General features: G+C 23.9%; 2 protein-coding genes across 2 annotated transcripts; both read right to left on the minus strand.

Annotated features, from left to right (window-relative positions):
* Positions 1–54: 54 nt before the first annotated feature.
* LOC128961039 (cytochrome P450 20A1-like) lies at positions 55–2,413 on the minus strand. The gene is made up of 2 exons (XM_054307243.1): positions 2,356–2,413; positions 55–1,628 (listed from the first exon to the last, which is right to left on the minus strand). The coding sequence occupies exon 2, from the start codon at positions 1,472–1,474 to the stop codon at positions 104–106; it is 1,371 nt and encodes a 456-aa protein (XP_054163218.1). The 5' UTR covers positions 1,475–1,628; positions 2,356–2,413; the 3' UTR covers positions 55–103.
* A 791-nt stretch (positions 2,414–3,204) lies between these two features.
* On the minus strand, positions 3,205–27,091 carry LOC128960930 (cadherin-like and PC-esterase domain-containing protein 1). Its single transcript, XM_054307099.1, has 17 exons — positions 27,074–27,091; positions 20,362–20,661; positions 19,740–19,909; positions 8,316–8,508; positions 7,754–7,942; positions 7,569–7,646; positions 7,112–7,407; positions 6,761–7,040; positions 6,037–6,624; positions 5,683–5,872; positions 5,254–5,434; positions 4,810–5,073; positions 4,076–4,296; positions 3,897–3,998; positions 3,734–3,821; positions 3,501–3,647; positions 3,205–3,429 (listed from the first exon to the last, which is right to left on the minus strand). The coding sequence occupies exons 2-17, from the start codon at positions 20,540–20,542 to the stop codon at positions 3,295–3,297; spliced, it is 3,303 nt and encodes a 1,100-aa protein (XP_054163074.1). The 5' UTR covers positions 20,543–20,661; positions 27,074–27,091; the 3' UTR covers positions 3,205–3,294.
* Between the last annotated feature and the right edge of the window lie 295 nt (positions 27,092–27,386).

Here is a 27,386-nt window from a genome sequence, read left to right on the forward strand (position 1 = left end):
AAATATATTATTTAAAAAATAGTGAAATATATTTAATTATACTGTTAATCATGATTTTAAATTATATAATCAATTAATACATAAAGTGATTATAAAGTCAATACTATTTGCGATTCTTAACTGTAATCCAAATCTCTTCTTCGCTTTTCGAGTAAATACCATATATTTGTCGCGGAATGAGATCCAAGTCTATTGATTCCAATTCAAAATTCATCAATACTTCAGTAATTAACTCTTTTATAACGAATTTCGAGTAACGAATGGCAGGACAGCAACGCTTCGAGTTTTTTGATCCGAAAGCCAGCGATGGCTTATCATCGATGGCATCCAAATGTTTCCGAAATATGTCTAATGGAGAATCAGTGTCACAATCAAGAAAGTGGTCAGAACTGAGACTACAAATAATAGGGGTTTCCTTTGGCACTATATGTCCGCTCAATTGATTCTCGACGTCAGGATTCACACGTGAAGTCCATTGAATAACATTCGCTGAAGTAATGGCACAATCAATGAATCTGTCAATTAAATCGCTTTCAATATTGAAGCGAAACTTTTGGCTGATCTCTGATTGTAGTTCTCGTTCGGCCGACAAGTAGTACAATATCCACATGAGTGCCGAAGACATAGAGTAATACATAAACACAAAAGTCATCGACTCATCGATGAGTACATCTTCACTGTTATCTTCTATAAAATGTTTAAAAAGACAATTGTTTGCATCCGAAGGATTGTTTCGCATGTCTTTCAACGCGTTTTGCAATAGTTGTCGGCAATTGGCTACCGATTCTTGAAAACGATCGGTACGGACACTCTTATCAGAGGGTAAATCACCACTTATTCTGGTCTCGAGTTCAGTGAAACAATTCTCGAAACTTCTACTAAAGTCAATCAGTTCGGAGTTATTCTTACGAAAGTATTCGCCGAAACCAGTAATGAGAGACAATCTTATTGTAAATACTTTCATATAATTTCCGAGTGGTATGTGTTGTCGGGCCGGCAATGATGACCACTTGTGGATCAACTCAGCAATCAATTGAGTGATAACCGGTGTCTGACTATCTATTGATTGGTTGTCAAACATCTTTGTCCACAAAATCCGTTGTYTTCTCAGATCATGTTTGTCGGCAAACCAAACACTTTTAGGTCCTAAAAACGGTTCAAATATTTCTGTCACTTCGCGTGGCTTTTGMGTCAAATAGTCCAAAGTATTTATCAGTTCATCGGTGCGGACACTGATGGCCAGCGTTGGGCCGAACAACCAGAACGACACAATTGATCCAAACTTGTGGTGTAATTGTATGAGAAAGTTATGAAAACTGTTGGCACGTATGATATCAGCAGAGTTTCCATCTTTAGGATGACTTGGATCTAATCCATCGATAGTTGTTTGACGTCTTGATCCGGGATAGAGATATACAACAACACCGATGAGTGCGACCACAAAAGTGACGGCAAATATAATGAAATCTAACATTTGTTTCAATTGTGTGATCAATGATAACAACAAACACTACAACACATTGTATTCATTGCTTTGATTGTATTATACAGTACTAGAGGTCTCTATGCGTTAGTCACGAGAATATTCTGTAATAATTAGCGATGTTTTCAAAAACTGTAACAAAAACCTATAAAACACAAAAAAACTGAAATTCATTGTCTGATAAACTATGATAACTAATACTGTATATCATATATTATCAGTAGTGTATTGATTAATAATTTTTTATACTCTATTAAATAGTTGTTATAATAGTTGCCAAAAAAAACGTCAAATAGTTGTTAAAATAGTTATTTAAACTGTATTAAATAGTTGTATATAATTGCCAAAAAAAAACCAAATAGTTATTGAAATAGTTATTTATTTTCTTATAAATATTTCAACTGATATATAATTTCAGCATATTTACAAAAATGATTTATATAAATAAACTAATTATTTCTATTGTTAAAAAAGTAATATGAGTTGATAACAGTTTACACATGTTATATAATTTATATAACTATTATTTTTTGTTTTTACATATATTTGAGCAATATTTTACAATCTAATGCTTATATTTTTCAAAATAACTGAAATAGTTATTTATAAGTTTTTATAGTTGCTAACCTAACAAATAGTTATTTATAGTTATAATAAAATTTCGGAAATAGCGTCCACTGGTCAACTTCAGTGGACATACTAAGTCCCAGTTATAAGCGTTAAACCGACAAAATAATTTTTTTAGTTGAAAATCAAGACACTAATTATCAGTAATTTTAATTATAACTATTCAAACATCAATAAGTATTTAATATCAAATTATATATTATTGTTTATAAATCAATTGTTAATAAATTAGGCAATAGTTAAACCCATAAGATTTGTTTGAAAAGAAGGCATGATTTGTTGCAAATCAACTATCCGTACAATTATACACTTTATGTCCAATTCTTGCACCAATACAACGGATACGAAACAAATCTGTATTATAGGAAACATTGAAAAATTATTTCATCCAAAAGTCATACCGAAATCACTTGAGAGTTATATAAATTATGTTATAATTTACAGTAATATGTTTTTAGTTCAAGTTTAGAGTTTGTATAGTCTGTAGTCTCGCTCTGAATAGTCAAACAGTTTGTTATCGTAACGCCGGTCCCGAACTGTTATCAATTGTGTTTCTGTCTAACAATTGATATGTTTATAATAACCACAAAATAATCTAATAATAAATTCTTAATTTTTAATTTAAATAAAAGTTATTTATATTTAATTATTTTTATGTATGAAGTGTGCAAAACACGTGTTATTTCTACTATAAGTTTATAATGTGTTTTAGTCTGAATTAATTGATTGTCAGATTCTGTCGAAGTGTTGTCGCGATTCTGTGGGTCTATTGTGTCATTCAATCGCCGAATTCAATGATTTCATTGTTTACCATTTGTGTAAATTGTTGTCACATAAAGTACCGCCGGGTCTACTGATTATATTGAGTTATATACGAATATACCTGAATTGCTCTCTCAATAACTAATTCACACTTTCGTTGGCCAATTGGTGGCTCCGGGAGGTATCCAATCCGTTAAATTTAGAATCGAAATATTTATTTTATTTCATTTCAAATGTTTATAAATTTGAATAAATAACATTTGTATTATTTTTATTTAAATATAAAGTAAATTTAATTAAATATTTAAAATCACAGTTGAATTTGAATTATGAATGAAATGATTGTATGAAAAATGGGTTTTGGCATAGAGTTGATGCTATTGATAGTGAATACCAATTAAATAGTTGTTATTTTGTGACAATTAGTAATCGGTTTCATCTTCAAAGTCGCGACAAATTCTGCCGATTAGTATATTAGTATAAATAGCATTAATTGGACCGTCAACTCGATAGGTTGGTTGTACTGAATTAATATCATTTGAAGACAATTCTGATACCTGAAACAGATTTAGACATGTATTTAGTTATTGAATTTAATGGATTAGTTAGGTTGAGATATGTCCCATACCTGATGAAAATGACAGCCACACTTTCCAGGCATAAAGTCTTTAAATCGGGCAATAGTTATGTTGTATGTGTCGACCACTTCTAGGCCTAACTTTAGTCCATATTGTATGAGCTCTTGATTATGAAGAGCTAGTTTTTGTTGCTCTTTCTAATAGTAAATTCAATACAATATTTGTTTTAAAATACCAATTATTGAATTCAATGATATATACAATGATAAAGTGTTTTACTAACCAAAGTAAGACAGTGAACACCTTCAATATGTTGATGAAAGCCGGCGCCCAATGTTTTCATTACTAGTTTAATGCCTTGTAATTTCAAACTATAAAATTGTTGACACTTTTATTAGTAAATTTATTTAATATAGAAATTAGTTAAATAAACTTAAATTACGCACTTTTCTAATGTCTTAAGCAACATATGGATGTGTTGTGTGGCTAACCATTGAACTCCACCGAAGACAAGTACAGTGTTTGAGCTGTTTTCCAATGGTTGTACTCTTTAAATGTTAAGATAATAACCAAATATTTTGAGTAAAATAAGGCAAATATTTAAAACTATTTATTATTTTTATACTTTTCAAAGAGTTGATAGACTGCCTTATCAAACGATGGTCTTTGATTGGTTGGTAACCAAAATTTGGGATAATATGCAAAACTGATGACAGTTTTCTTTCGATTCATATTTGGGTATATCTTGAGGTCGTGTGTCTTATCCCAGTCCATGAGTGAACCATTAAATCTCTCAATCAGATAATGCATTATTCCTCTATTGGTTGAGTCTCCAACAAATAATATCTATAAAATAATAATTTTTAAATAATAATTATAATTAACAGTTTTCAATTTCTAACTTATCATTTTTAAAAAATAAAATTTAATATTTATTTAACATAACATAAACCCTTTTACTAATATTACATTATTTTGTAATAATAAAATCTAATTTTTAAATAACTCCACCCATAATCTGTTAAATTTATGAAACAAATTAAAATCTATGAAAAATATTTCATATTATTATTTATTAAATCTAATTTTCATAAAACGATAATCCTTTATACAGTTAATTAATTTTTATACATAATATTGTATATAATATGATATTTAATATAATTCTGTTATGATATATAGGATAAACTAACTTTGTGTGCAAATAAGTATAAATAAAAATAGTGCTGAACTTAATTTGTTTAATAAGCCCTACAAATAATTGAAAAGTGAATAATTTTCTTAATTAATATTTAATATTCAATTTATGTAATTATATTGAATATGAAATTTGMTTTATATGGTAACTGATGGCAATACCTTTTTATTAGTCAGACACTGTTGGAGTCTATTTTGTGATAATGTTGGGTAATGACAGTTGATTGGATCCCATCTGACTTCATGCCAGTAACACGACGACGAGTTACTGCAACTAACACACGGAACCAACCACTGACCACTTTCGGCACCTGTTTTGCATTTTATTGTTAATGATTGTCTATATAGATATGTCCTCCAATCGGGATAATTGCTTTGTTCGGTAAGTCCGCACTGATTACGTGAGAATACTCTCATATCACAGTCCTATTCAAYAATAAAATAATTATTAAAATATAGGATAATATATTAAAATGATTTATTTATTGCGTTTAATAAATAAGTTTATTATTGAATAGTATATTAAAAGAATGGATGAGTTAAGTGGTTGTTGGGAGTGGTATGAAGTGTCCATTGAAGTGGTCTTATAATTAAATAATGACATACTTGAGTGAAAGAGCAAACTCGATGAGGTAGTTGTGCGGCAAAATCAGGCACTTTATGGCTAAGAGGAACACGATTTATGAGTATTGTGTAAGTATTGATAACCCAGGGCTCGGTATGTGATATATCGATCACAACCAGTGATATCTTGTTGACCCCAATACCGAGTGTGTAATTTGTCGCTCTGTCCGGACATTGACAGACAAGTGAAGAGACAGATCAGCAAAAGAGTCATTTATAAGTCAAGAATTTATGATAGAGTCATAACACTTAAGTTTACTAATGACTTATCAATAAATTATTTATTTTTATTATACYAGTTATTTAAGAGCACTGATATACAGTATATATATATATATATATATATATATATATATATATATATATATATATATGTGTGTGTGTGTGTGTGTGTGTGGAAGTCATACATACCTGGATGAGCCAAACTTGTCGTCTAATCTGACTTCGCTCTGGCAGTTGTGTGCTTTGGCCCAAACGTTAACTAAAAGCTGTTCGTAGGAAACGTTGCAATGATATTGTGTAATGAATGGCGAAAAGGGAGGAATTAATTGTAATTTAGGACTCAATTCAATAGACGCTAAATAAGGCAGAGTTGATGGCTCTGTAATATCATACAAACGATACAAATAATATTATTTCATAAATTGTCTTTCACTTAATGACTTGTATTTCTATGACATCTCATGACTATATGTTTTATATATTAGTAGTGGACACACAAAATGAGATGTCATCTATAAATTATAGGTAAAACTATGTACTTACCATCGGAACAATCATTAATGACCGACGAGTCAAATGGACTTTTGTTGCTTAAGAAGACTGAATTGTTTTGTATAGTAATTTGATTGTGATTTGAGTGATCATTAGTATTGCCGGCGCTGTCACCGTAATCTTCATCAATGATATGCCTATAATAATAGCGCTCTAAAGACATAAGTAGAGAATGAAGATCAGCCGTTCTGTGAACTGTTATTTCATCTGGAGTTTGATCCACACGTTGAGCAACAATCAATTGACTCAATTCTTCAATCAATTCATTGTTATTGTCGATTCCCAGCGATGGATACAAGTTCTTGAATGAGCCCTTACTGAGTGCTTCTCGTCTTGAGTTCAATAAGTAATTTAAATCATCTCGACTTAGACAGAGATCATGTGATATATGACAACTGGTTCCCATAACACCTATATTATCATTAATTACTTCGTCTAATGCTTCGGACACATCATTGGCAACAGAATCAGTTGCACTGATCAGACCAATGACATCGTCAATGACTAACTTTTTTACTTTGCCTATCAGTGGTGACTCATCTTTGCGTGATTCCTGCATATTTGGCTGTCCATTCAAATCTACAGTGTTTTTTCATAATGTATTTCAAATGAATTAATTAAATAAAAAAATTAGTTGTTTAAATTTAATTAAAAACTTTTTTCAGATAAAAGTAATTGTCATTAAATTATAAGCTAAACATTAGTTAACACAAACCAATGATAAAGGGGTCTAAAGTTGCGTTCAAAACGATATCAAAAGCCATTAAATGAAAACAAGAGTTGCATTTTGTGAAAGCATTTGTCTCTGAATTAATTGAATTTGAATGCATTCTTGAGTGTTGCTGTTGTTGTGTTATAAGCATAGCTTCAGTTATCAGTAATGTCTGCAAAATAGCCCGATATATGCGGTTAATGGTTCTCTTAGTTTTGTCATTTCCATAGTTTTTTGAGATAAACTGCCAAAATTGGCTCAAAATCCAAGTGCGTCCCGGAATCTGTTGATTTAGATGATAAAAATTAATGTTTATTAATTTATTTCTAAATTTATTGGCTATTATTTTATCACCTTTTTATAATTCTTGTTATATTCATATCGATGAAACACTAGACCCTCGCTGTGTACATAAGCCCTGAGTGGTGCCATTGATGTGACAATAACATAGAGTCTTAAATTGACGGGTTGTCCAAACACTAGCAACGGATTGGCCACATATTGCTGTATAACTGCTTTTTTGATGTTATATTCTCTCAATTTATTTCTTCCTTCATTTGTGAATATATTGATGAGTTGCGGACCATTTCCGGACACATGACTCCCAATGGTTATCGGTTTGAGAAGCCATTCAGCAGAATATCCCATCGCTTATTAATACAAATAAATATTATTATTTCAATTCTGATAATTTTGATACAACATTATTGCTTAGAAACATTAAATTTTGAATGTTTTGAAATCTACTAATAATAATATTACTATTTATATATATATGTATATATAGTCCAAATTAATTAAATAGACATACCTTCAGCAACATCAACGAACTGTTGAAATTGATTGGGCATAACAAAGCACAGTGGGGTCACTGGATTTTTCATTATAACTATTTCATTATAAAATTGTTGTTTAAATAGAAATTATGCAAATTTCAATACGAMTGTATAACACAAACTAAATATTTTATGATAAATAGTATGCAAGTATACTAACGGTGCACTTTGCGGGCCTCACTCATAGTCGTACAGAAAGTATCCCTTTTCCACAAGAGATTCCTTAATCCGGGAATTCTATTAACTTTCTGAAAGGGTCTCAACATTTGAATATCTTTTTGCTGCAAACAAAAGCCGTCGTCTCCATTATTAAACGTCAAACATATTAAGATCAGCCATTCCTTTAGATCTGATGTTTTTGTTTGCCATTAATGTTGTTATATATTATAAAACAGATGGATATATAACAGACACACAGTGGGGAACATAGAGAGCGAAAGAGAGAGAGAGAGAGATGAGGGATGAGATATATGAAAAATCACATTATATTACTAACGGTTATAAACTATATGTATAGATATAAGAATTATACAGAAAAAAGATTTAACTTTTTTCTTAAKKTTTTATTATTTTTTCAAACTTTTGTTTTTTTAATCAAATTTTTTACTTATATTGAATATTATTTTTTTAAATATTATTCAAGACTTTATATATTAAAGTAAAATAACTTATTTTTTTTGTATAAAAATGAATAAATAAAATATGATATATAGATGTATTACTTGTAATATTTTGTGCCATTTGTGTGGATGTCCTACGCTTTGATTGCAACCAATTTGGGGCATCAATACTATACTTATGTTTTTCCAGTGCCTGTCTATAAGCGGCAAAGTCTCTGAAAATAACACTTCTTTGGCCTCTAATTAGTGCCAGTTTTGTTGATGTCTTTTGTTTAGATGTAGTCATCTCTTCAATCTATTATTCATTTAAAGACAATAAGCAAATAATTTACTGATTATTTGTGAACATCACTCGTAATGACAATAAATATTTAATGACTCGAAAAATCATTGTTTGATATTATTCATTGCAATCCTATTAGTATTTACTTTTGAATTGATAAATCTCTTAATCAGTAAGTTTTGTTATATATCTATCTATCTGTTTGTCTGTCAATTTCTTTTTTTTCTTTTTAAACCTTATTTACTATAATTATGATTAATGAGCTGATTGTAAGTGCATTTGGAGCAGAATATTCTGTTAATCTCATGTCTACTTTATTTAATAAATATATTATTTGTAAGTTTGCATTACTATTGCTTTAATAATTCATTTGGCGAAATAACATCATAAATGAAAACTTATGATTAAATTATTCTATATTTACAATTAAGTCTATAATAGAGAATTTATGTTTTTTATTTAATAAAACATTTATAACTTTACTAAATTAATTTTCTTTAAAAAATAAATTATTATATTCAAAATTTTATAAATTTTATATTATAATCATTTCATATTATTAAATAATCTAATTATAAAAGCCACTAACCAATATAGTACTGAATATTTTCAAACTAATAAATTAAAAATTTGATGATATGATTACAAACTTTATAAAGTATTTTTTAATTTATGTTATGTTTAATAAATATAAATTTAGAACTTAGGCATACTGTACATTATTTAAATATTTATTAAATTTGATAAATAAAATATTATTTATAAAAAAATTATAATTTGAAAAGTATTTGCATTTAAATATTTATAATAATGATTATATTTTACTTTTTTTGGTTTGATATTCATTATATTTATGAAATAAATGATAAGTAAAGCCACACTTTTGTCCAATACTTTTACCACCCATTCTATGACTCAGTTTGAAACCAATGTCTGGGATTATGAGGTTTGGATAATATAGTTCATGGATAGTATGGATAGCATTCATAGTAGACTTCCCGTTGGGATTTTTATAATAAATGTCGTTATAAATCATGATTTTGGGCTTTAAATCCATGAAAAGGGATGTGAACTTAGAATTGAAAAAAATGTAATACAATTCCAATGGAGAGACATATATCAGCCGTTTTGATGTCTTATTTCTCATTCAATACTAGACTTTATATATTTTTATGTACTCATCTCTCTCTCTCTCTCTCTCTCTCTCTCTCTCTCTTGAAGTCATTTTTTGTTAGTTTTAAAATAATATTTTCACAGTGTCTATAGTTCACAAGCTTTTAAAAGTGAAAACTATAGTTTAGAGACTTACTTTTGTTTCACTTTTAACATTAATTTTATTTTATAATTTACTATTTATTTATCAAATCTTTTATCTTTTCTTTTTTTGTATCCCATAAGACCAAACAATACTTTATTTTTTACATATATAAAAAAATAATTTGACATTTAATTCAATGTAAAGTCATATACAGTATATTATTTGTAGGTTTTATCATAAATATTTGTTTAGCAAAACTTTGCTGTAACTCGAAACCACACAAATATTTGTTGTATGTTATCATTTATAAATATAAAATAGTAATTTTTTGTGTTTTATTTTTAGTGCATAATATCTTTTAATATCAAATTATGTTGAAATTGTTGAACATTTCGGTTAACTAATCATATTCTTTATTAATGTATTTACATATATTTGAAATACAAGTACCTCTCAAAAGATTTTTTCATAATAGTTGTAATATAAAGTATAATACAAAATAAATTTATAAATTATAAGTACAGTATATTTGATGTATCGTATAATAAACTTTAATACTGTATATACTGTAATACCATTCATTTAAAATATTTTTAGATCTYAATATCAAAGTTATACCTATCATATGCCGATTCATCAAATATTATGATATATTCATGCTTTCAAAAAAACTATCATTATAGTGTGACCTTGAGCATTTTTAAAGATATCAATGATATTAATATACAATACAGTAATTTAATGGTACAATATTGGACATCTCTTGAGGCATAACATAGAATACAAGTATATTATATAAATATAAACATAAGTTATATAATAATAATAACAACATTCAAGAATAATACTGTATATGTTATCATATGAAAAGTCAAACAAAACTATAACTAAAAATGTTTTTATTTATAAAGCAAATATTACACATAAAATATAGTGTATAAAATGTACTAACAAATCAAATGTTGCACAAAAGTTACAAATAAATGTTAAATTTCAAACACATTGAATGCTTGTTTGTAAACACTAACTTAATTATACTGACTGTCAATAGATTTATGTTTCACTTTATTGCACTAATCATAGTATTACAAAAGTGAAGGAAAGGGATGCTAAATGAGAAAAGTCAGAGATAGATATTTATTATTATTATTATTATTATTATACTGTAAAAGTTACAGTAAAACAATGACTGAAACTTTAGGTCAATACTGACTGTTTGTTCAAATAACTCAAATGTTATCTTTTTTATATAGTTTTACTCAAACCAAATATAGTCTATATTGTGAAACTGTAGATTAATAGACTCAGTGACAGATAAAATTATTTTTATTTTTGTTATATAATATAGTTTATATAGAAATTGATTGTTAAACCCATTTTATTGTACACCAATTTTTGTGGTACAACTCAACAAATATATTGTCAAAAAAAACTAGTAAAGACTAAAGTCTTAGACAAATAATATTGAAACTAATGTTCAAATAAATAACAGCATTGAGCTTGAGGTGAGTTATTATAACATTATAACTAAATTAATACATATATAACTTTTATATTTTATAAATAATGACAAAATATTATCGTATAATATATTTAAGTGAAAGTTTGTATTTTATTATTTATGTTAACACTCTATTTCTTCAGTAAAACTCATTATCCACTTTTGACTTACAATTTGTAATACAACTGATTTAGTGTTTAAATATACAGTATATATATATAAAAATATTTTATTTCTTATTATGTAATCAATTTAAAAATTTTGAAAAAATTAAAATGTATATCAAAACAAAATTTGTATTCAATATATAAGTTATTATAAGATTAAACGATAAAATGTTTGTAAAAATATGGCATTTATTGTATATAAAGAATATATGACTGCATTTCCATAATCTATTAGAGATATAGACGACTGAATGTCCAATAAAATAGATGTTTTCACTAAAATAGATCTCCAATTTCTCTATGCAATCATACAGTTATATAAATAAATAAATAAATATAAATGTAATTTAGTTGAGAGCTCTTCAATATATTTAACTAACTTTATTGTCTGACACATAACAGACACACTCATAAGGTATCACATAATACATGAAATGCACATCCCGGAGCTACAGTACAAATATATAAATATTAAAAAATTATTGGTTTTACAAATTCAGTCAAGTTTTATTTTTTAAATTTTAAAGTAAATAAAAAACTATAATATATATTCTATCATTAAATTTTATGTAAAACTATTTAACTATAATTTATTCAAATAACAAATCAATATACAATAATGTAGTATTTTAAAGACTATATTTTAGTCATCTATTTAATTTAAAAACTGTATTTTAATCTAATAATGTATAGTTAAAAATATTTGGTTGCAATCAATTTATGTTTTATAATACATTAATAAGAGAGTAAAATGTGTTTAAAATAGAAAACAATGGTTATATTCAACCATTTAATCAATTTCTGGTGTATGTGTGGTCTCAAAGCTCACATCAAAACAAAGTTAACTCTTTTATAGAAAACCATATGTTTTATATGCGGTATATTTTTTGGTGAATGTGTTTCGTGTCTATAAACTAAAACTATTTGCAAAATTCATTGTATGTCTTATTTTTTAGTAACTATAACATGCAAGAGAGAGAGAGAGAGAGAGAGAGAGAGAGAGAGAGAGAGAGAGAGAGAGAGAGAGAGAGAGAGAGAGAGAGAGAGAGAGAGAGAGAGTTTAAAAGATATACCAATATAAACACTAACTATATTATAAGTTAATATTAACTCTCTATAAGTTTTATTTCTTATTACAGTTGAAATTACACCGTTAATGATTCACAAATAAGTAGGTTTTGTGTTAAAAATTGCAATTTTTATAAAGGCTTCACATAAATTTTAATTATTATATTATAGCACATAATACTGTATCTCTAGATGTATATAAATTTACAAAACAGTATATTATAAATAATTCCCATTACATTTATTTGGCACCGGTTAATGTTGCACTTGTATGACGTTTAAAAATATGGATCTCATTATTATCATAATTACAATATTTTACTACAAGAGACTGAAACAATTGAGAGCCATACCTGACCTGAGCTGATCCGCAAAATAAAAATCAGTTTTCAATCTCTAATTACTATTTAAAACATAGTATTTTATCACAAATTATGCTTAAAAATAGTTCAAGTCTATCTCAACATTTATATTATGAWATAAAATCGATGACAAAATAGCCTGCATCAGTTATTTGGAAAATATGATTTTTTTTTAAATAACAAAAGTCGAAATTTGTTTAATATTCTAAATAATGTTAAACGATTGTCTAATTATTTATCATGTATTATTAGTAAAAACAAAATTTCAATATATTTAACAATCTCTATGTACTAATATATCAGTTTATAGAAAAAAACTATTGTCTACTATTTTGTCACCGATTTTTTACATCATAAGTAAATTCATAAAAAATTAAAATCTAGAGAAACATCTGACTAAAAGAAGGAATAATAAAATGGTAATGTATTAGCAAATTGAAAGCTATATCTCTAGTGAATCACATTTCATACATATTTATATGTATTTTTAAATATTTAATTTTATATAAAACATTTGATTTGCATTTTTAAGGTTGCTAAAAACTACTTTTTTCTAGGCTATAAATCTGTCGGAAACACTATATTTATATGAGTTAAAAATTTATTTATGAAAACCACAACTATATTTATAACCACATTTTATAATCTCATTTTATTATAACTGTTATAAAAACTTTTTTATTTTTACTGAAGATTATGAGTATTTGATTATATACGGTATTATTATATACTGAAATACGGAATATATATATAATATATATACATATATACATGTATGTATGTGTGTGTGTGTGTGTGTGTGTGTGTGTGTGTGTGTGTGTGTGTGTGTTTGTTTGTGTGTGTTTGTGTTATGTATATTATTAAAAAATATATGGAGTTAAAAATCGATATATTATTTTATGTGAACGGTTAACATAAGAACTTATTTTAATGATAWTAATTTTTTACTAAATAAAAAAATAACTTATGAACCTTTACAATGACAATAAATAATTTATTAAAAATAGTAAGTGATTTCCCTATTGTTATGATACATGTTGTATTGCAAATAATTTATTATAATCATAATAAACTCATTTTTTGCAGATAAACATTTATATAAAACCAAATAATATTTTTTGGTAATATAATGCAATATATGATATAATTAAGCAAATATTAATTAATAATTTTATTTATGCAGTAATTGTTATTTTTGTTGGGTTTTACTCAAAAAATAGATGACTTAATAAGATATATAAATATAACTGAAATGTAAACATTAAAAACGATTAATATATTTATTTTGCTCGTTATTCTTCATTAACTTTTCTCATTAAAATCATGTAATTATATTTACCGGAAATAAAAGACATGTTCAGTAAAATTACAATTGAGAGAGAAATATGTGAATGAATGGGTGAGTGAGTGAAAGTTAAACATATTTGTGAAAACAATATTACAAAAAAACTAATTTTCTTTTTATAAAATGGATATATACTCTGAAAATAAAATGAAAACATAATGAAAGAAAGTGCTATTTAATAATAAATGAAAATTAATATAAAATAATGYGAACAAAAATATAGCGTAAAAATACATTTATTTGACTTCAAAACTCATTTACTAATAAATTATAATTTTGATGTTTCTCTTAAACAATTAATAAATCAATACTATAGTATCATTTTGTATTGTTAATTTGTTTGTGTAAAATATTTTATATTATTGTATAACATATTTTTTTATATAAATACGATTATTTGAATTATKTTATATATTATTTGAAAAAATAGTTAAATTATAATATATTTTAAAATTAAAATAATATATACACTGTAATTGTGTTGCAATGTTTTCAAAGGATTTAACGTTTTATTATAAAAGTTGATAGCATTAGCACCGCTATTGTGATCATTCACTTACATTATTGTCAGACTTAACGCATAAAAATAAGATTATGTGATAATCTGTTAAGTTTTGCTCGAGCTTTACATTTTCATATACAGTATATGTTGTGATCATATATTTAATATTATGTCAACGATATATTGCGTCAAAAATAAATTCACTATTCATGTAGTTTAAGCTGATTTTAGACTTAATTTTAAAACAATAGATAGTAATACTAACATTAATTTAAAGTTTCATAGATCCCAAAGTTTTATAGTTAAAATTAATAGTTGTAAATCWTATTTTAAAAATGTTATTTAAATCATAATTGTTAATATATTTAGAAAACATACTTTTTAAGTCTTAATTAATTATATTATTTTTATATTAAATATGTAAATAAACATCAACACAATGTGTAATCATAAATTAAAATTATTTTTTATGTTAATAACCAATGATTTATTATTAGACATAATATAAATTCTTTATAATCATCTAAGATTTTATAGTTTCTGTTTAATGTTGTTATCAAATCTAACATTTTGTTTTAACATTGTTTCATAGAAGCTTAAAAACATTATAATAATAGCTCATAAGTTTTAGTATTAAATATAAAAATTTACAAAAATAAAAATACAAATCTGATATAAATTAACTAACAGTAAGTAGAAAAAACCATTATATTGTTGATAACTATTAAATTAATACTGTATAATATACAGCGTATGTCTATATTTATTTAGCATTCATAACTCCTGTTTGACTCATAATACCGGTGCCATTAGAAACTTTGWAGTAATATATGCTACTGATTAACTAATTAAATAAAAATTATATAATAAACATAAAAACAAAYAAAAATTACTTATTTATTGTTAATTTAATATAAAATTTCAAAAGTTTCAAGTATTCAATTTTAAATAACAACAATCTATAAATTTAAATATATTTAAATGTGTTTATAAACTTATGTTTTTTAATATGTTTTAAAATGTAGTTTAATATTATCATAAGAAAAAATATTAATATATTTTGTACATATTTTTATTGTTTATCATTACTGGATAATAATAACATTAAGAATGCTAACAAAATGTATAAAATATTTATAATTTACTTATTTTCCAATAATATAATATTGTAGTACTGTATATAATATCTCAGTACTTGTGAAAAATGTGTGCAAAGATTTTATAGCATCTGTTTTATGCTATAATAAAGTAGAAAAAATCTAATAATTTGAGTACTGTATATGGTATTTTTACTGTACATAACATTTTTAACAATTTATCCACATAACATATATTGTTAATATATGTATAAGATAATAAAAGATATAAAATACACTATTTTTTTGCTATAAATAAATATTTTTACATAAAAAAGGTATTTGCATTGAAAATGAGAAATTCAATCCTATCATAAATAACACGTGAGTTTCGGTTATTTACTATTTTGTTGTTTTAAGAAATCAATAGAAAACATTACTGAGATTTGTTTGGTGAAGAAAAATAGGATAAAATTCAGATTTGAATATACAGTTTGATAAATATATTTAAGTTTATGTCCATATCTTCTCCATAATATATAATACTTACTGTAGTTATAAATAAAATAAATGATTGCTTGCATTTCTCTCTCTTTCACTAACTCTATGCTATTTCATGTAAACCATTATAAAAATTAACTGTTTTTCATATGTTATTCTATAGTAGTTGTGGTGGCATTTGGGTGTGTCGTTACATCAAATAATATTACTTTTTATTATATGAAACGAGGAATTATATAATAATAATAATATACAATACAGTAACACTATTATTATACAATATTTCAAATACATAAATATATAGAAAACTTGTCTTTTATTTTGGATATCATTATTATATTCTTATTATTTGAAAAATATAATCAACTTAAAAGTGTGAATATATTATTACAACAAAATTTTTAATTAATGACTAATTTTATACTTTTGATGTTTCAATCACTTTTTTATATTTTTCATAAGAGAAACCCCAGTATATAAATTATGTTTATAAAAATTTAATACAAAATGTTATATTTATTATATTATTTTATACGTTATTATATAATATTATGATAGTTTCCACCTTTATATATTTATTGTCATAGAATAAAAGCACACAAATTTCATATAAATCATTCAATTTCTTTACCATTTAGTATAATTAATTTTACCGTTTGTTTTACACAGTTTTTTGTGACTCCCGTTTATTTAAGGAAACATTTATAAGACATTTGCAATCTCTTTCTATTAAACAAGTTTATCGAAAAATTAAATGTGAAGTATACTAAACATATAATAATAAATGTAATCAAATTAACTATAATTATTAAATTATAGCAATTTTTTTGGTTTGGAGTTATATTTGTAAAAAAATAAAATTAATGTCAAATAATGCATTTAAGATTAAATCTTATCATTATTTTCACTATACGAATATACAGTATAATGTTATAACATTATTTATCCCAGATACAGATATTAACCCAATATATATATATAGGTAAAAAATAACATTTTTAATTATATAAAATTTAATTAGATAACAATTTTTTCTAAATGAGTTAATTATATATATATATATTATCACAAAAATTACTAATTATGATCACATAGAGATAAATAATTGTAAATTATATTTTCAAAAAGTTCATAAAATTAATGTCTCTATTCTCTCTTTCACTTTATTTCAATACATTAATTACTTAAAACAAAATATCAAATAATATACATTTTTCATTGTGTGTGACAACAACATTCAAATACAGTATAAATTTATATTAATAATAACTTTACTATTATTATACTTCTAAGAGTATCATTAAATATATAAGTATAACATATATTAATGAAATTATTATTTTTATATATAATTTAATGAAAATTTATCTCAAAAATCTAAATCGAATTATTCATTAATTTAATAGCATTGGCTTTTCAAATGTATAATAATATTGCAATTATACTTAATATTCTCTATTATATGTATTATTAGTGGTTTTATAATTATTTTATAAAATATATTAAATTTGCAAATTATATTGCAATTGTCTGTTTGTATAAATTATTAATAATTTTGCATTTTATAACTTCCTAAATAAAACATAACATCCTTATGATAAACAATGTAATTTGTATATTCAATTTAGATAATAAATTTTGTCATATAATAAATGTCATTTGAAAAATTATCAAGTTACTTTGTTTTAATGATAAATTTAACACAAAAATACAATTAAAATAATAACAAATATATGCTAATGTAGTTTACATATTMTTTTTTATGCAAATTAGTTTATATTAATTATTTAAAAATATTTTTCTAATAATTAAACTATATTAAAATACATATTTTGAAAATCAAAATATGCAATAAATAAATGAAAATGTGATAATATCTATGAAACAAAATTTATTTTTTATTAAAATAATCTATAATATAGTAATATTAGATTTTTTACGTTTAAAATCAGTGATCGTCTATACACTATATGTAATTAAATTGCATACATAATTATAAAAGTAACTATGAGTTTATTTTACACTTTTAAATATAAATTTATTATTAAATATTTATTGAGTTTTTATAATATTAATAATTTATTAGATATTTTATAAAATGTTATAATAATAAAACTTATTGCCAATGATTGTTTAAAATAATTTGCAATAACAATCATATTTATTTATTTATTTATTTAATATCAAATACAGTGATCATAAATTAATTGCAATTTATTAGCCAATGTATTGTATATTGAGGTAAATACAGTATTGTAAATATATTGAACTAAGATTCATTTAATTTGACTAAATTTACTTCATTTTTGAAATATTTTACTAAAGTATTATTGTGTAATGAAATGTTTAAAATTTGAACTTCAAATAAAAACCCCGATTTTTACAACAAATATATTATAGTAGCTTATTATTGGCAGATTTATTATAAAATACTCAATATTTTATTTTTATAAAAATTATAATTCCTTTTAGGATTAAGGATTAGTATAGTTATTACATTTCATATACAGTATAGTATTTTTATTAAATTTTATCAATTATTACAGAAATATATTTGATAAATGTTTTAAACTAAAATCCTTCTTACTATCTTAAAAATACAATATTTGAAATCAATATATTTGATAGAAAAATAATTATCAGCTTTATATTTGATTTATTTTGCTTCAATTTATCTACAAAAATACAATATTTATAAATTGAAATTACAGTTATTAATACTAGTCAAACGTTTATAAACTGATTTTATAGTTTTTATTATTAATTATAAAATTTGTTTGACATCTCATAAATCCAATTATCCATACTATAAGTACAATTGCAATGTGTGTACTAACTTTGGTTGACATGATATAAGTGATTGCATGACTTGATATGGCTTATAGTTATGCAAATGTTTTTGAACTATTAATACAATATTAAATTTTAATTAGAGAAAAACCTTTAAAAATATTTTTGGTTCAAAAAACATTAATTCGATATTTCTAATTTATTTGAAAAAAAAGTTTAAAACATAAGCATTTTACTCATTCAAAAAATTAATTTTTTTACTATTTTTTAGTAATACCCTAATAAGTAATAAATTAATAAGCTATAATAAATTTGTTAGATAATTAAAGTGTAATACAGTAATATCTACTCTGTATTTATATAATATATATTATCTAAATATTATATTATTTTTATTTGACTAAATGAACTGATTTATCATATTCGTGATGTATGTAAAGTATATGGTTTAAAAATCGTATCTTTTTTATTTATGTTTTTTTGTTATCTTTTTAATTTTGTTTTTTAATATTTTAGAAACAAAATGTTGCAACAGATTATCAAAATATTTTATCGAAGAAAACAACAAAATATTGTTTTTAGTAAAATTAAAATTATTTTTAATATTTTATAAACAGTTTGTTTTTAACCCATAAATTAATTTTGAAAACAATAATTAAAACTGAAAACTCACTTCTTTTAGTAATTTTTTGAGTCCCCGATCGGCTACCGATTCAAAGCCAGAAGTGGCAAAACTTGGGTTCAATTTCACGTGCAATGAAGTGAACGCATTGTTTGCGGCCGACGATGAAAGCTGTGATAATATGTTGCGCACCGGCTGTTGAAAAGTCGATGGCTGACCATCTGTATCAATGATAATACGATATTCAATGTATTATATTAAAGCTATTATAAGCTATATATTACAGATACTATAGTTTTACTGCATTTATCTTATAAAATATTAATTTTCTAGCCATTATTGAATAACATATTCTGTTTTTTATAGATGATATCAATTTATTATAAATTGTATTAAAATACAATATAAAAACGCTACTATCATTAGGACTCTTACTATAAATTATAATACTATTATTACTATTATATTCTCGTCTATTGCATCCATAAAGTATCCGATATCATCAAAATGCGGTTTAAGTAAAAATGATAATCACATCTATTTGTAAGCAATACCTTATTTTACAAATAATTATACTATATATTTGCATTTATTCATGAAAAACTAGATTATTTGTAGTTTGCAAATACAAACTATTGAAACTATATTATAATATATAACGTATATGTCATACCATTAATGAAAGTTTTACTAAACAGTGGCGGCGATGAGTCAAACAAATATGTGGTCACATATAGTGAAATACACATAAATGTTATAATAATTATTGCCAACTCTCTGAACGATCGGAGCCGTAGTCGTATTAAACCAGTTATATAGCCATAGATATAATCGCGGAGTATTAGTATAGCCATAACTAGTGGTTGTAATCAATTGTCGTTTTAATAGTAATTGTTTTTTTACTATTGTATATTATCAGTCCATTAACTGTTCTCATATAACTTATATCATATAAGTCATCATCGATGTCTCCCTGTTATAAAAGCAAATGATATTTAATATTATTAATAAAATACTTTATATTATAAATGATAAATTAAAATACTGTATGTGACCGATAGTCAAAATGTGTTGTCATATATATATAATGTATTTGTGATGTCTTTGTTATGGCCAATAATGTGTAATGTTATGTATATATACAGTATTTATATATAATGTAATATTTAATACATTGACATTTCAGTGGGTGAGTCTTTGTAATAAAAATTATTACTTTTTTATTAAATGAAAAATTATTTGATTGATAATAAATGTTGTCTAATAAATAAACAATTCATATGATATTAATATAATGAAAAAGCATTGTCATCATATATTTTACATTTAGTTAACCTTTTATTTTAATCTAACAATTTTATACTTTTTCATTATTATTATTACATGTTTTTACTGTACATAATTATATAAATGCTTTGTATTTTTTATAATTTATAGTATCAATTAATATGTGCAAAACGTGTTTATCTTTATTGATATGTTCAGTGACATGATTTGTGCATTAGTGGCAAACAGTGAGACTAAAGACAACACATTTTTTATAAATACAATACAAATACACAAAAGACAACTTTGATATAAATCATTTGTTTTTGTCGTAACTATAATTAGCATAATTCTGTTTTGTTTACATTAATGAGATTTTTGTCTATTTTATAATTACTTTTGTTTTATGATAGAGAGAGAGAGAGAGAGAGAGAGAGAGAGAAAGAGAGAGAGAGCGAGACATTTATAATACTTTATAAAAGTTAGAGATATATAAATATATAAGTTTTATGCATTATTTAAATAAGTTTTACTCAAACTCTCGAGTGATGAGAATTATTATTAGTTTTTGTGTTGGAGTTGTAGTAAAAAATAGTGTAATACATGTTAAGGCAATGAAAGTGAGGAATGGGATACACATACTGTACACACATTCATTCACTTACTCTTTCTATATATTTTTATATACCATATCTATCTTCGCTGTTGTTTTTCACTGCTAGTCAGTGCTAAAACATTTGGCTATATATTGCAATCAAATTAGTAATTCAGGACACGTTCAACAAATAAAAGCACAGAAATCTTATTTAAGGCACAGTTATATTGATGGGTACTATAATTATAGCATTTTTATACATGACTTCAAATAAAAAAATCAATTTTCTATGTTAATCCTATAGTTATATAAAACATTATACAATTTTTATATTCAAACATAAATTTATATATAAATTTTTATATAAGTATCAATAGTTCATTGAATTTGTTTTTATAGACATAGCGTCTCTTATCAGATGATATTCACGGTTCACATATGGCCTTCCCTTACTATAATATATCCCATAACAACATAAACTTTAATAACACTAATAATAACCGTCATATTTAACAACATATACTGCTCCCAACTTTTCAATGTATATTATATTATTTAATTCATTTAATAACTTAGTTTTAATGTTTGTTTTTAAACGTTTTACATTATGTGTTGTACAGTAGTATGAAATAATCAAAAATAAAATCACTTAATGTCTATAATTTTTATGCATTTAATTTTCAAATTATATTTTTATAATTACAATGCTCCATTAAAATGAGTCACATTTTGATTAATTAAATATTTTAGCATTTTTAATCAATGTAATGCATGTTTAAATTATTCATAACATTTTTTAAATTTTAATTATTGTAAAAATATTTCATAATCCGATTTATTGATAAATAATAAATGAATTTTATGTCAATCGGATTACATAACATTTTATATACAGTATTAAGTACAAATATATTTTGTGATACCAATTAAAAAATATTTTTAATAGTCATTTTAAAAGATTAATCTGTAAATTACATAATTAGATCTTATATTAAATAAGTTAATATTAATATATACTGTATTTTATTTTGCAATTACTGAATCAATTTCAATCTCTAATGCAAACATATATAAATCAAATGTTACTACAAATTTAAAAAAGTAAAGTTAATTTATGTACAGTAGTAGACTCTTTCTTATTAAAATTAAATATATTATATTTTAATAAATTATAATTCTTATCTACTACATTTAAATTGTTTATATACTGTATATACGTATATATATATATATATATATAATTGCAAAATACAATTAATATTCAAAACGAGACACTTTATCATTAGAAATAATTCCCAGAATTTTGACTATTTATCAAAACACTATTGGAATTTGTGATGAGTTGTGCAAACATTTAATGTCAAGACTTTTTTTAAATCAATTGCATTAAATATTATTGATAGTAAATATTATATTTACATAAATATATTTACTATAAGTTTATTTATTATAAAAACATACACAATGTTATACAAATAAAACAATAGTATAATTATTGTTTCTATAAATTTTAATTATTTATTGTATTATCTAATATAATACAATATTTAAATCTCGCTAAAATCTAATGCATTTTTTATTTCACATTTACATTGAATATGGAAAGTGATTCTATATATTAAAATATATTAGGATATAAAATTTAAATTTTATAAGACATTTGAATGGCAAACATATAGAATTTAATATTAATAATATTATATACTTGAAAATATAAACTTTTTTTACATTTCTAAAAATGAAAATCAAATTTTTATATTTATGTTTTGTTTTATAGTTTTGGTATAGCAATGATAAAATAAGCATTTTATACTATAATTTATTAGCAATTTTATTTATTTAGAATAAAATTATATATTTATTAAGTTAGTTATTATATAAAAAGAAATTAGAAATAATTATAATGAAAACGACTGATGATTAAAATTATTAATGTAAAATATATTAGATATGCAATTATACAATTTTTTGACATAAAAATAATTATAAATTCCTTTTTATAAAAGTAATATTTTTTTAAAAATTTGAAATCAAATAAAACAAATGCAATGCTTGTATAAAAGTCTTTTAACTGTAAATAGATATTCATATATTAACTTATGAATAAGTTATGAAAGTTAAAATAAAGAAAATATATTGTATCTTTTGATATATATATAAAATCAGGGACAAAATAGGCGGAACTAATATTTTTATTATATCTTAAAAACTAAAAGACCTAGGACAAAGATATTCAATATGATACTATGGTTTCATGGAACGTACAAAATAGTGTCACCAAATTTTAAAAAAAATTTTTAAGATAGAAATGATCAAAATAATATCATAACATAAAATCTATAGTAGATAATGATAATCTATTAAATGTATAATAAACTAGATAAAAAATAACTTGACATGTGTTTCAGCAGTTTTTATTGATTTTTGAAAGGAAAAAATAAACTACTTTAATTAAATATAAAAAATATAATATAATATTTTACAAATAATACATTATTTTTCTCTTTCAAAAATTGATACTAACTTTATTAATTATTTTTTTGAAAATTGCTGAAACACGTATCAAATTATTTTTTATCTTGTTTATTATACATTTTATAGATTTTTATTATCTACTATAGATTTTGTGATATGATATATTTTTACTATTTCTATTTTAGTAATTTTATAAAAAATTTTGTCACACCATTTTGTACGTTCCAAGGAACCATAGTTGTTTATTAAATATCTTTGTCCTAGGTCTTTTAGTTTTTGAGATATAATAAAAATATTAGTTCCGCCTATTTTGTCCCTGATTTTATATATATATGTCTAATATTTTAATGTTTTGTTTAACTAATAAAAACAAATTATTATCAAAGAAATGGTTGGATATAAACACCAAAATACTAGCGCTTTTCACATATCTATTTGTTTTACTCCTCAATGGCTTTCCTCCTCATTCTTCTATAACTCATTACATGTCATTCCTTATGGGTATAGCAATAGGAAAGTGTAGTTTTGAAAATTGTTTTTTAGAAAAAAATAAACTGACAAATGCATTGATAGCAACACAAACATTAAGTAATTCAAAACAACGGCAAAACTCCAAAACCAAATGGAAAGTTCGCTATTAGTCAAGTAATAAAAGTACAGATTTTCTCCAATAATATATTGTATATCAAAAACATTTAGTTTATTAAAAAATGAAAACTAAAAACAAAACAAACAAAAATGTGCAAAACTCTTGAGACTTGTAGGAAAAGTTAACATTTGATGTGTTAAAGTGTTTGTGAATTGTAATACATATTTTGAAATTTTAAAATGCATTTATAAAACGAAACAAAGGAATATTCTTTAGAAAACTAACTCAAAAATAGATAAACATTTTAAGTATTGACAAAATGTTTATATAGTTTGGTATTTTGGACAAAACTTTATCTAGTTTTACAAATATTTGTACACACATTACGATAGTAATTAACTGTTAAATTAGAAACTCACGACTCGTTTAGCAAATAATAATTTGATAGTTAATTGAATAAAGTTTGCGCTTTTGTTGTTTCTCATTACATGAGATAATAATTATAACAGTAATCAATAATAAATAGACGTTTTATGTTAATTTGTAGACAAAATATTTATTGCAGACACAAATAATAATGACATATGTTTTCTGATATAAAAGCAAACTATAGATTAAGTAAAGAAAACTGAGAAACATTTACACAAATGCTTGAATGCAATACTGTTTGTATGGTGTGATGGGTAGGAAAATGACTGCAAATTGAGTGCAAACATAACATGTATTTGATGTCAACTTTGAATACTTAAGAAAACGGTTGTGCGATCCAAATGTTTGACTTATAATTGCAATACATTGATAAATAAACGCAATAATAAAATCATATATTAAATATTATTCAAATAAGTTATGCGTTTACTTGACACATGTAATAGACTATGGGCTCACAAAACAAAATAATAAAACACTGTATTATCTATTAATGAGAAATATTTTATGAATAATTTCTATGACTTGTCTTATTCACTAAATATTTGTCTGTCTATCTCTCTATAGATCTTTATTTATTATTTCCTACAATTTGCTAAATCTTATAAACTTAAGATGTATGTCACTAATAATAATATATAATATATTTGATAAATACTTGTATAATACAGTAATAAATTGATTTTCACATTGTAGTCAATATATTGGTGTTGTTGTTGTGATTATATAACTAAACACTTATTCATAATACATATATGAATGAAAAGACAAGAAGTGAATGAATGAAGAATTGATAGAAAAGGAAGAAGAAGAGGAAAACAGTTGTCAAGAGTTGAGATGAGACGCAAATCAGTGAACATATCAGTCAGTGCTCTACTAAACAGTGAGTTGTTATATAAAAAAGTTTTCCTGTTTTCCTGTCATCCCTTTCTCCTCTCATTGAATTCAGATTTTTATTCAACACTAATATATTATAATAACTTATATTTAAATGACAAGATCTCTCATATTATGTCAAAAGACAATCAAATCAATGAAAACACTTTTGTATTAAATGTATGAATGAAATACATTAGAGTTGTGAGAATATCTATGCAAATCAGTACATAATCTTATAAATATGAAAATATTTTTAAACCTTTATCATATTTTTTATTAGATGTTTTTTTGATAATATACTGTATTTCTAGACTATAATAAATGTAAAAATCGATTATAGTTTTTAACCTTTGGATATAATCAAGTCATGCAAAATGAAAAAAAACTGAGACGATATCTTTAGTTTTTTTTATTTATTAAGCCTTAAGCCATATTCAGATAATTATATTAACGTAAGTGAACTAAAAAATTTAGAGATTTATATATGCAAACAATTATAAATTTAATATATAGTGAGTCAACTTTAGGATATTGTAAATTGATTGCAACAGTTTTAACAGTTTATTATGAAGAATTTTATGCAATTATTGTATATATTATATTAGTTATACTTTTATTGAATTAATAGGATTTATGAGCTTAAGTTCTATGTTATCATCACTCGTAGATAATATGATTACCAGTGCAAGAGATAATCATAACAATCTATTTGATTATTTTAGTTTTAAAACGATTATAGCATACATTTGTTTATTGGCCTGTTTTTGGTCATTTTGGGAATGATTATGAGTGAGTTTATATTTACATTATTTAATTTATATTATATAATATATACTTTATATATAAATTAATTTACACTCATATATATATATATATATACATCGTGAGTGAATAATAGTGAGTCTAATTGTAAAACATAATATAAATATTGGATAATATTGAATATTCTTCGTTCATTTCGTTAATTTTATTAAACAATGTTTATATTCTTTGGCTAAAAATACAGTTGGATTGCATTAACACAAACACAGAATATCTCAACAAATTTAACGCTAGACTTATGTAAACAGTGGTGTTGTTGTGTATATGTTATAAACAAGAAATGCTTTTATATATAAGTTATATAAGAATAACACATCGGGTATTACTTACGATAAAAGACAGAGCCGTTAGTTGGGAGCACATGGATGGCAGCTGGATGTGCATCATCGGGCACTACATGCCAGCCAATTGAGACATCAGTGTAAAAATAAACGACAACACTGTATGTGCCAACAAATGCCTTATCGCACACACRTATCTCTTTCTTACCGTTTAACACAATAATATAAGTCTGAAAAAGTTTTAACTATTGATGCACTCGAGTGCTCAAAGATTACTGATATTTAACAGTTTTATACAACACAAGTGTTGGTATACTCGACGTGTGTATTGTATCTCCAGTTTATCCAATAGTTTGCTTTAC

The sequence above is a fragment of the Oppia nitens genome, unplaced genomic scaffold, assembly GCF_028296485.1.
Source record: "Oppia nitens isolate AA-2021 unplaced genomic scaffold, nextdenovo-longstitch-racon4-pilon3 scaffold5_pilon_pilon_pilon, whole genome shotgun sequence".
Lineage (NCBI taxonomy): Eukaryota > Metazoa > Arthropoda > Arachnida > Sarcoptiformes > Oppiidae > Oppia > Oppia nitens.

What these genes read in the sequence shown, in the direction of transcription:
- LOC128960930 (XM_054307099.1), bottom strand. Translation starts at nt 20,542, where the DNA reads ATGGCTATACTAATACTCCGCGATTATATCTATGGCTATATAACTGGT. An exon ending in ATAACAAGAATTATAAAAAG is followed by an intron (nt 7,041 to 7,111) that starts GTGATAAAATAA and finishes CTAAATCAACAG; the next exon opens with ATTCCGGGACGCACTTGGAT. An exon ending in AGTGTCTGACTAATAAAAAG is followed by an intron (nt 4,297 to 4,809) that starts GTATTGCCATCA and finishes ATTATTTTATAG; the next exon opens with ATATTATTTGTTGGAGACTC.